Source organism: Cydia splendana, chromosome 13 (genome assembly GCF_910591565.1).
Source record: "Cydia splendana chromosome 13, ilCydSple1.2, whole genome shotgun sequence".
Taxonomy (NCBI): Eukaryota; Metazoa; Arthropoda; class Insecta; order Lepidoptera; family Tortricidae; genus Cydia; species Cydia splendana.
Window position 1 is genome coordinate 14,059,495 of NC_085972.1, and position 12,726 is coordinate 14,072,220.

Genomic DNA, 12,726 nt, shown 5'->3' on the forward strand with positions numbered 1-12,726 from the left:
GTAGGAAACATAGCAAATTCAAATAATACACCGCATAAGTAGCAAATAACATTTTTAGGAATTTATAAATTGAAATAGACGTCATCTTTGAATGCCTGGGAAGTATTTGACCAACAACTTTGATAACTAGAGACTGATGACCCCACAGTCAAACTCATTGTTGAGTTTTGCTGGGCTATGACTATTTTTAAGAATACCTGTGTATTTTATTAAATAAATAAATAAATAACATTTAGGGCGAGCAATACGTGCTTGTTCCTACTATTACGGAGTGGCGGAGACCGGATTCGAATCGGCGTCTCGGTCGGTCTTTAGCTTGTTACGCGGCTGATAAATCAAAATGTTTAATAAAATAATTTGATTTGTTCCCTGGTAGTTGTATTTCGGAACTTGTAGACTTACCGCTGTTCATCCTTGAGAAATCTGGCAAAGAATCCTCCTCGAGTGATTTCTCAGACACCGCATATTTCACAATATCGGTTTTTGCCGGCCATGGTACTATTTTACAACAGTACGGGTTTCTGTTTCAAATCACCACAAAACTCAGGAGAAGCAAACTCAACTTTAGAAAACTGTTATTATTTTGCAAAATTTGCACACGAATTATGTCAATTTTGTATTTCAAAATGGTTGCCGCTCGTATACGCATAATGTCAAGTTGGCATTTCAACAGTGCTGCCGCCAATGCCACGCCGCTGAACTAATTATGACAAATATCTTTGCTATACGTTTGTTCGTAGTAAGAGAGTTTCTCGCCACTGATCGGACATTTGTTTTGGGTAGGTAGAGTAGGCACGTCTCAACGTCTCGTACTTCATCTGTTTAAAAGGTACTTTATTGTCCAGTACTTTGTCAACCGAATATGTAAAGTACAAAATACCTGAATTATGTACCATCTTATGAGATTTTTTAACGGACGATATATAAATATTAATAACAATTATAAAACCCATAAAAATATTTAAAAAATATGTAATGAATAACACTTGTTACATACTATTATTTGTAAAAACCTTAAGATAATTTATCCGTTGAAACTATGACTATAAAATACCCACTAGTGTGGTTCTGATTCGATAAATACCGATATTTTCACAAAAAATCTTTATTGTCTATGATTTTTACCTCACCTTCATGTTTTGTTTATCTGTGCCAAAAGTATTGCCAGGCTAAAAATATAGAGCTTTTGCTGTTTGATCATAGATGGCGTTAAAACTTCAACACGCTAGAAAGCAGAGAAAAGAAAAAATCGAAACTCGACAACGGCTTATTGAGCCATTGCAACGAACGGTTTCTGCCTCGGGTCTTGTGAAGTGTGTTTGTCAGTGATATTTATTTCGAATAAGTGCGAATTTAAGTGTTTTTGCATTTTGTAAGTAATTATTGCTCAAAGTTTTGTTAGTGAATTAAGATTTAAGTGAATCTACGTTGTGCCTGGAATGTTTCTCCGTCCGTGTTATGTGGTCAATATGGCCGTTCTGTTACATTATTTGACTAGTTGTACAGTTAGTTTTATGTAGTGATTCCCGACACTTGTTAACAACGAAGTATTGTAAACAAGGAAGTGTCGTAAAATCGTTTATATTCCAAGATATCATTGCATGGTTGATGTGGCAAATTGACAGATCTTGACGTTTAATTTCTGATTCTGAGTCACTGCAATGCTCATTGCTGCATTATATCATTTTAGATAAATTCAGATCTAAACCTAGCTAGTAATTAGTCGCAACAATATTTGTACTAATGCCATCGCAATGGCTTTTTATATTGACATCTAAACATTGTAGTGGATACAATCCTTTCAACATGAAATAGTGACCTTAGTTGGAAAACATTTGACTATTTTGTTTGATTATTTTTGTTGTAATAAAGGAGTTTGCAAAGTGTGTGCTTATACAATTATGGATAAGCATTTACAACACAACATTTTATAAATCATCATCATCATGCTTCACTTCCTTCTAATGAGTAACAGTATTTAATAATATTATTAATTCATTGTCTTGAAAATGTTTCAAGGCATGAATTAAGTGGCACAGTATTTTCCATTATTAATAAATATAAAATATTGATAACTCCTTATCATGTTATAACCATGGATTAAATTTGATTTCAGTCTTTTTGATTAGTTAGATTGTCCAAACTGGTGGAGTTATCCTTACTTTTATTACTATTTTATAGTAACTTGAATGATTTCTACTGGAACCAAATTCCAATATAGTTGTCATATATTTATTCTAAGCTTATTCTTATGAGAATACCTATGTACTTGAAAATATGCCATAAATGAAGTCTATGAAAATATTGACTGAATATGTATCTTTAACCCCCAACACAAAAAGGGATATGTACCTATTATAAGCATGATATGCTTATGTGTGTATAATGGTTGCGACCCATTGGTGTGTCGCAAGCGAATATTGAGCGGGCCCTGAAACTACTAGGGAAAAACTTACCAATAGTATTTTGTGGCCCCTTTTTAAGATGGCCAAGAGGTGGGTCCCGAATTTGGCAGGTTTTGAGGTGGGTCGTAGCCCAGTCAACTTTGGGAACCACTGACCGAAGGCTCTGAGATGTATGAACCAATTGAGTGTTTTTTAGTCCAAAATCTTATATCTGTCACAATGGATCTTTAAGATAATAAAAATAGCCTTGATTATTGTAGTATACAATTTAAATATGGCTAATCTTGCAGACAAATATGGAATAACCAGGTTTCAACAACTATGACTTGTCCTTTGACATAGGCCTGCTATTTCCTTCGATCCCTTGTAGTTTGCATCCAGGACCTCCACAAATTCTTTTAAGGTCATTTGACCATCAAAATTTTTGCAGTCTACATTTTCTTTTCTATCTGCTGAGATAGGATCAGTGGTGGTGCAAGAACAAAATTTGATGTGGGCAAAGTACATTTAAAAATATCTGTATAAATCAAAAAGTTGAAGAAATTTAGGTACCTAACTATAACAATTACCAGTTTGCTTAATTGTAGGTATTACAAAAAAGGAAAAAACCTTACAAGTAAGTGCAAGTCGTACTCGCCCACCGAGGGTTCCGTACTTTAGAGTATTTGTTGATATAGCGGCAACAGAAAACATTGTCTGTGAAAATTCCAACTGTCTAGCTATAAAGGTTCATGAGATACAGCCCGGTGACAGATTTACGGACAGACGGACAGTGAAGTATTGGTAATAGGGTCCTGTTTTTACCCTTTAGGTACGGAACCCTAAAAAGCTAACTTAACCAGTATCAAAATAAGCCTAGTGGAGTTTTAGTAATTACAATCAAATTAAAACCTGAAGCAATAGTACTAAGGTTCCAATTTCAATTTGACATATTTACTAATGCCCAAAAGTAAAGCTTGTTGTCTCAAAAAAACCAGTTTGTCTTTGTTTACGACACCTAATTTGATCCTAAAGTAATATTGCTAAGGTTCAAAGTTGAATAACACATACCTGTAAGTAAAGCTTGTCGTATAAACCTGTTTATCTTTGGTCAGGTGTGATAATGGCCACGGCGCTTCCGCCGTCTCCCGCGTGAAACAGTAGACTCTAGTGCAGTACCCGGGCCCGCCGCAGCACCCGACCACGATGAAAATGGTGTTGTCTCAACGGCAACGAGAGGAGCTGTAAGTACTTACTTGAATATTTTGTGTATCTTTTTCTCCGAACGACTCCGAACTCCGAACGCCAAATCTTTGGGTTTTATTTATATTCTGGTTGTACAATTGACGATGCAGGCTCTGCCTCCCTTAGTTCGTTTATAGAAAAAAATATAAACAAGTGCGAGTCGGATTCGCGTACGAAGGGCTCCGTACCATTACGCAAAAGACGGCAAAAAAAGCACGTTTGTTGTATGGGAGCCCCACTTAAATATTTATTTTATTTTGTTGTTATAACGCCAACAGAAATACATCATCTGTGAAAATTTCAACTGTTAGCTATCACGATTCTTGAGTTACAGCCTGGTGACAGATAGACAGACAGACAGACAGACAGACGGACGGACGGACGGACGTACAGACGGACAGCGGAGTCTTAGTAATAGGGTCCCGTTTTTAGCCTTTGGGTACGGAACCCTAAAAAAGCAATAAACTGATATCCGTTTGTTATATTCTACCGAAAAAAGAATTTAAGTTTAGATTCATTGTTTGTATTGTGCCTTCACTATCAAAGAAGTGGGAGTAACTCAGCTACAGCGTAACGTCCGCGAAAGACCATGGCCTTTTGACCTAAACCTGGCTGCCGCGTGTCTACGTTACAAACAACATTATCTTCCTAGCTTTATAGACCCGTCGTTATCATTATCACCAATTATATTAACCAGTGGATTGCCATTTTAATATGTTTGCCGGCGTACATCGTGCACTTGGTCATATTTTAAAATATACGACTACTTACGATGACTTTGAGAGTTCTTAGCGTTTAATGCGGCAAATCTAATCTTCATCTGTGTCTAATCTTTGACATTATTATAGTTTTAATCCAATAGAAGCACTATTATTAGTCTATCCTATCGTTAAACTAAGGTGGTTAATAAGAAGTTATTTTGATGAGCTACGGTCTTGTTTAAAATCTTGGCTGTAGGATGTTGATTTTTATTAAGTTATGTTAGTTAAAATGTAATACATATATAAATTAGTCAGTCCCAAAACTCTAGAAAATCTACTAGAAACACAGCACAACCTCTTTACCAACTACCTCTGGAAATAATACAAAATCGTTTCATTGTCGGCGCCTCGGCGCTCAAAGGGTTAACACAATAGGATAGGATAGAGTATATCTAATATTATTGTCTAAAAAGACTTTAGAAATACTACAGTTTCAATGAATTCGGTCAAGCAAATAGTTGCGCGGTAGCAAGGTCGCGTCTAACGCAATCTTACCGACACTTTACTGGTACTAGAAACTTTCGTTCCCACCGTATGCACAGCTATTAGAATTAATTAGGCCAAACGTTTATTAGGTTTTCCAATATCCTGTATTCAATATGAAACTAAATGCGAAGTCAGAAACACTCAACCCAAATTATTTTATAAGCCTCGGATTATGACTCTTCAAATAAAACAGTAAGCTGTCGCTGCGTTGGATTTTTACTAGCATTATTTTGCTTACAATCTAAGCTAAACAATATCAGTAGTCATAATCACTACAACTTATAAAACAAAGTTCCCCGCCGCGTCTGACTGTTTGTATGTATGTTCGCGATGAACTCGAAAAACTACTGAACGGATTTTAATGCGCTTTTTACCTTTTAATAGAGCGATTATTTAGGAAGGTTTAAGTGTATAATTTGCTTAGGTAAACAACTGAATAGTGCGGGATGCGAACCTGAGCCCAACAATTTCGTACTTCTGGTTTGGTCACTACGCTACCCTTATATTATAAGGCTAGTAGCGTCGTTATTTTATTATTACAAACTATTCTAGTAATCTAGTTTAATATTATCGCGACACCTGTCCTTAAACGTGCCTTTATACTTCTTACGCGAAGATACATAGTAACTGAAGATTACTCATTCCTATGTGAATCGTTTTAGATCGGTAATACTTAAAAAACTGACCCGACGGTCTGTTAAAAACGCAGGAAGGAAACCGTAACACGAGGGCCTCCTGATTAGTCCTGATAAGTCCTGATACGATGATGATGATGATATAAGTAAAATGTATTATCTATAATGTCATCTAATAAGTACCATCAAGGAATATAATTTCTGTCATCATCATCATCATCTCAGCCATAAGACGTCCACTGCTGAACATAGGCCTCCCCCTTGGACCTCCATACGTGCCGGTTGGAAGCGACCCGCATCCAGCGTCTTCCGGCGACCTTAACAAGATCGTCTGTCCATCTTGTGGGTGGACGTCCTACGCTGCGCTTGCTAGTCCGTGGTCTCCACTCGAGCACTTTTCGACCCCATCGGCCATCTTCTCTGCGTGCAATGTGGCCTGCCCATTGCCACTTCAGCTTGCTAATCCGGTGGGCTATGTATGTCGGTGACTTTAGTTCGTCTACGGATCTCCTCATTTCTGATTCGATCACGTAGAGAAACTCCGAGCATAGCCCTCTCCATAGCTCGTTGAGCGACTTTAAGTTTTGAGATGAGGCCGATAGTGAAAGACCACGTTTCGGAGCCGTAAGTCATCACTGGTAACACACATTGATTAAAGACTTTCGTCTTGAGGCACTGAGGTATGTCGGACGAAAAGACATTACGTAGTTTCCCGAACGCTGCCCAACCGAGTTGGATTCGGCGGTTGACCTCTTTCTCGAAGTTGGACCTACCTAATTGGACTACTTGTCCTAGGTAGATGTACGAGTCAACAACTTCGAGTACCGAGTTCCCAACAGAGACTGGGATGGGCACAACATTGGCATTTGACATAAGTTTCGTCTTGTCCATGTTCATTTTCAAGCCCACCCGTTGTGAAACTCGGTTGAGGTCATCGAGCATCATGCTGAGTTCCTCCATCGACTTTGCCATGACTACGATATCGTCGGCAAACCGAAAGTGAGTGATGTATTCGCCGTTGATGTTGATGCCAAGTCCTTCCCATTCCAGGAGCTTGAAGGCGTCTTCCATTACGGCAGTAAACAGTTTCGGAGAGATAACGTCTCCCTGCCTTACGCCTCTTCGCAATGGAATCGCCCTCGTGCTCTGCTCCTGTACTCGGACCGACATGGTGGCGTTACTATACAAACACTTCAACACTTCGATGTACCGATAGTCAATATGGCATCGCTGAAGAGACTCAAGCACCGCCCATGTTTCCACCGAATCGAAGGCTTTCTCATAGTCCACAAACGCTAAGCATAATGGCAAGTTATACTCTTCGGTCTTCTGTATAACTTGCCGCAGCGTATGGATGTGGTCTATGGTACTATAGCCTTTTCGGAAACCGGCTTGTTCGGGATAATTTCTGTATTAGAGCCTAATTAAACAATTAATTACCCATACTTCTGCGACAGTCATCAATGTACCTATTTCAGTAACATTGAAAGATGGTACATTGTTGATGATGATATTGATTGATGATAAGTCAATAACATACGAAAAGAAATAGTAAATCTTTACATATGTATTTCCTATGTAATTTTATAGTAAGTAATTGATATCGTAACATTCGTAACATGTCAAACACTAAAACTAAGCTTTATCTGAAAGTGATACATCTCTTACCGAAGTCGGAACAACTCCAATAGAAATATTACAAGCGCAGTTGCGTTTGTATAACCGCATAACTTACTTCCTTCCGCGTCTGAGTGTCTGTCTGCGTCATTCCTAAGCGCTTAGTATTGATTTAAAACCGGGAAATAGGTACAAGATACGAGTATCTACATCTGACAGAGAAAATCCAAGGCAGATAGAAATATATAGTGTCGAGAGAAATTTAATAAGTAATATGTGTCTCATCTTGTTTATGTTACTGTATATTTATTGTGTGGGGTGGGTTAAGGTGTGCAATAAAGAGTGGACAAATGGAATACCACCCTTACGTTTGGCGTTTGTCGATGTACGATTGTTATGTTGGCTAGCCCCCTGGTCCGGTTACTCACTTCTGCTGCTGACTGTTCCTAAAAAGCACTTCCAATGCTGAAATTGCTATAATGACTGCAAAAGTGAGACAGCGGATAGTACCTACCTATACAAGACGATTTATTTATTAATTAGCCTTGTCTGCTGAATAATTAACACTTGCGGAGACAAACTACGCACTGGTCGAGAGATATTGGAATGTGTTTTGTGTGAAGCTAAATTGGTGTGATAGAATTTCGCTGCAAATTTCCTGACTTTCAATCATGATTTAATTATTGATTTCACCATGATAGGAACGTAAAATTAAGATATTTCATTATTTTACTAGGAAAAACACACCCTTAATTTAGACAGACTCGTACCAACAGGTATGTACCAAATTTTTTTTTGAACATTGTTTATCTTATAAACTGAAATAAATGTCATATAGGTACTAAGAAAAAGTGACCAAGGCCCCCAGTGCCCCAGGTACTGTTTTACTGTTTATCTTCATAATATTCATATTAGGGTACCCTCCAGTTTACTCCAGTGCGGGCTGAAATAGCTTACTTTGTATTTTAACCATCTAAGATACCAAAGATCGGATTCGATAACAGAGTATTGCGCATCTCGGGTGTGAAATTGCGATTTATCTCCACGGAAAATCTTCACCGATTTTGCTACTTTAGTCTATTGTCGACTGGGCGATTACGGGGTCGCCCGTTCGCTCCGTCGACCTTTGAAAGTAACAGTGTTCTTATAGCGCCAAGCCGAGTCGTTGAACTCTGTGCACCTTCCTTCATTTAAGACTCAAACGCACAGATAGCGGTCGTGGGGCGATGGCGAACTGACACGGAATGTAACTTTTGCTATGTTAGAACTTGTGTTAAAGATTGCGCATACTGACAACAAGTCGTAGTTTCTGTCCGAAGCTCTATATAATACAGCCTCTGTCATACAAGTCGAATATTACAGAGGTTACCGCCCCGCGTCTGTGCGTTTGCAGCCTTATACCTCGACTTTCTTCATCTAATACCAAGAAATCCCATCATCGTTACTCGGTACTGACGTTTTTGTATCCCATAACCTTAGTTGGACCGTTGATTACATGTCATGAGCTGCGTAACTGAGCTTTAATGACGCTGATCACGAGATTCTTACGTATGTAAACGGTTTTCAATAGCTATCAATGAAGCTAACCAGTACCTACTTGTAACAGAAACTTTTACATTTTGGGACATTTGTAAGTCGAAAGTTGTATAGTCGTAAATGAATACGTGTCAACACTACTTATAGACAATGGCCTTACGTCAGGTTTGCTCAACGGTTCATTTACCGACTGGTTTGGTTACAATACAACAAACATGTGAGAAAACCCATGGACAGATGCTGACACTTTGCGTAACATGTAACTGTCAAACAACGCTATTAATTAAGACAACTATTCTTTTAATTTATTTCGTAATACTGGGTACTTATACTTATTAATCAATGAGATCCTTATAGGTAAGGTCAGACGCGCATGTCTAATTTTCTATTGTGTAGTGACCTAAAATGCCCTGGCATTCCTTGACACATACCCTTTGCCTCGGCGCGGTGAAAGGAGAACCGCGAGCACCACGACGTCTAAACAAAGATGTGGCCATGCTATTCACACGCTATCGTCCCACAATGAACAAATTGGACGTTTTAACTTGTCAAAAATATAGTTGTGTAAGCTCATTAGAGAAATGCGATCAAAGTATTAACGTGATTTCCATAAAAGTGCCCCGCCCGGACAACAATCTCCTAATACGTAAGCTATTGCGTCACGTGTATATGGACGATCGGAAAGCGCTCAAAACGCACCATCTTGTGACAATTTTAAACTGCACCCTCTTCGTAGATTGCCCAGATTCCGCCTTCCGTTTCAATCTGCTACGCAACGGATCGGGGTCGTCGAACGCGCCTTGATTAAAAATAACGATCACGAATTAAAACTGTAACATTTCGTTGAATGGATATGGTCCGCGATACTCTTAATTCCGAAGATCGCCGAACCACCGTTCTAGCCACGCGTGCCGGTTGCGGAATTTCAACTTTTTTTGTTTCGTTACAATAATAACGTTTTAGCCAAGTGTCGGAGTTGGAACGCAGCTTCTTTCGCTATTAAATTAAACGAGGCCCGAATAAGCTATAAATAACATATTTTACCGGTTTGTTTGAGCCCTGTAACCGTGAGAGAATATTTATGTTCGTCTACAAGCAGGTGTCTCTTGACCCTGAGGATACCTCAAGTTTAAATTTCCGCTCAAACGCTATTTGCAAAGTTACTTATAGAAAGTACTAGGTACTGAATAGTTTAAACAGCATTTGCATTTGTAGTTTTATTATTTATGATACTATCGAAATTAGATTGGACAAATGAATAGATTGAGTAGGTACTGTAGTTTTAATTATTTTTCCCGTAAGAAGTGCCTTATCATCGTCTGGGATACTCAAGATAATAACAGTGAAAGTGGGTGGATCAAAAGCAATCTTATTCAGTGTTCTATTGTATTGAATTAAACGAGAACGGTCTCGAAATTCGTGTCGTAGAGGCCTCAACTATCTGGGCCAAATCGAGAGTTGTACATTACAATTTGAACATCCAAACAACAACAAAAAATCTCCTTGCATCATACCCTATAATGATAATCGATCAACTTTTAGTTTTACATTTGAATATCCAAACAACGGTAAAAAGTTGCATTGCGTCATACTTTATGGCCATAATTTATCAAGATCATAATCTCGCTCGTGTTATGTAACGTCTTATCAGTTAGAAAGCTGCGCGAAGTATGCGATCTACTAATCATTCACCTACTGAACTCTAGGTGTGATGACAGCTGTTTATAAATAGACCTAAATACTAGTCATAAGTGTCATAACCCAAGTCGCATATTCTTACATAGCAGGTGATTCAAATGCTTAGATAAACCAGTGTTACTATGAGCTCAAGATTCGTAACAATATAGATAATCGGAAATTGCATTTATTCTGGTCTGTTTCACTGAGCAAGTAATAGCATCCCAGGCGGTCCTAAAATAAATTACATCAGTTACGCGGTACCGCGGACCTTGAAAAGTATCATGTGGAGATTCTTACATTCCTCTTGCACACAAACGTATTCAATTCACTAGCTCATACTCGTAATGAATGCGAATGAATCATCGTATCACAGAAGACGCAAGTAGCATCAATGTCAACCTGTTCTTTACGAACCATTCTTTAAACGAAGGTTACCGCTGTTATCAAAACAATCTTGCCTCGTTTCTGTGCCGTGGATTGTAGTAACAAGTTTTGGGAGCGGCATATTTCACGAAAATACTTCCTCCATACACAAACTTGATTCTTTTATTTGTAAGCATTTTTTTTCGTAACTCTTTTGGGAGAATGAATAGGTATAATAAATACATAAAATACTCTTTATTGTAAAATCTATAAAAGTTACAATTTCATAAAAAAAAATTGATTAAGCATAGAGGCAAACAACAGGGTAACGCTAAAGAACGATCTCTTCCAGACAATCTTTGTGTAACAGAATTAGTGAATTAGGTATACATGTGAAGATATAAGTAATTAAGTTGTCTGTACCGTATTGTGTAAAAAAATTGCTATAAATATTTTAGGAAAGAAATTGTATGAGGAACTTTCGCAGCAATAAGTTTTGGTGAACTTTATGGGTGTACCACCGACGTAGCGAACACAATTTAATCTAAAGTTTTATATCTTATGGTAGAAGCCGGTCGTGGTCGTGAAATGTGGCATGCAACCCATTGTAAGGTCCAAGACCCGTTGGCCAAACAACTCGGTGGATCGCAAGGAATGCAGTCTTCGCCGGCGCCGTTTTGCCGCTACCTTAAGCGCTATACATTCAGCTTCTCTAGTATACAATATACCTACATTTTCTAGGTGTGTACAGTTGTAGATACACGTATACTGTACAGCCTCACACTAACTATAGTAACTATAACCGTGGAAAGGCTTGCTCGCTTTACTCTGCTTTGCCACGCCTTTAACTTGTTTTCAACAAGTAAGTATGTATCTTCAATGTTCTCTTATTTAAATTTATTGCTAAACACAAATTGAAGGCCCTTCTTCTTATACCAAAGACAAAATCAAAAATATTCTCATTCTGTATATTAAATAGAAATTTATTCTAATGTGCAGTCGGCTAATTTATTAGCTATGACATCTAAATTACTTTGCATATGTAGAATCGTTTATGAAATTTAATGTTTTATTTAACATTAATTTATCTACAGTTCTAGAAAACCTGAGACAACTTGAGATACGACAAAAGTAAATAAATCTGACCATAATAGATAGCACGTTCCCAATCACTTTATAAGCCGTCGTTATTTTCAGTAGTTCAGGTAAACATGAAATAAACCACTTACATAATTGAAAAAGAACATGTAATATCACTATCAGTGTTTGACCTATCCCTATTATGAAGCGTTGATGGCATTTGGCGCCCCTCGGTTTTTCCAATTTCGCCCCAACCCCCGAAGTAACCCCATTTATCATTAGCGGGAAACCCTACGACGGCATGACCGTGAGTTATTCGATACCTTCTACTTTTTAGCATCACGCACATGTTTGTTTTGGCCTCTAAACGTGGATTATCTGCTATTTGTTGATAGTATTGACATGCGAGTGCCATTTAGGAATGTATACACACGTTTACTAAGATCCAAATCTGCTTAGTTAATAGCTACTTTTGGTTAGCAGATACTAAGTCGAAGCTATACACCCGCGCTCTATAAAATTGTCTTGCAAAAAGCATGTACCGCTTAGAATTGACATGAATTGACGAATGACGCCATGCCGCCAAAAAATATAGAACCAACGAGAAATTGCGATTCACGAAATTAAATCTAAGCTGTTTTAAGTAGTACCATAGCAAATAAGTATCTCTTGTGGAACTCGAGGAATTCACTGATTACTCGCTTCCTTACGACCCCAGGGAAGGTTGTCCGGACGAGTCCGTGAAAAGGTTCTCAGTGTGACGCACTTCGCTCTGGCCTGGCATTTTATTCCCATCATATACCTAGAGCTCGCGAGAATTCGCTTAAAACAAACCAGTATACTATAACATTGCGATCCATGAAAACTAAGCTTAATTGGAGATCACACTATCGCAAGAATGAATGTTCTCCTGCGGTTGGTAAGTAGTCAGAATAACAT

The 12,726-nt window shown here is 38.2% G+C and overlaps 1 protein-coding gene across 1 annotated transcript in view; it reads left to right on the plus strand.

Annotated features, from left to right (window-relative positions):
- Window positions 1–1,220: 1,220 nt before the first annotated feature.
- LOC134796218 (lissencephaly-1 homolog) overlaps window positions 1,221–12,726 on the plus strand; it is a 42,612-nt gene continuing 31,106 nt past the window's right edge. The window contains exons 1-2 of the mRNA XM_063768254.1: window positions 1,221–1,372; window positions 3,500–3,628. Coding sequence (XP_063624324.1) covers window positions 3,591–3,628 — 38 coding nt within the window. The 5' untranslated portion in view covers window positions 1,221–1,372; window positions 3,500–3,590. The remainder of the gene's footprint in view (window positions 1,373–3,499; window positions 3,629–12,726) is intronic.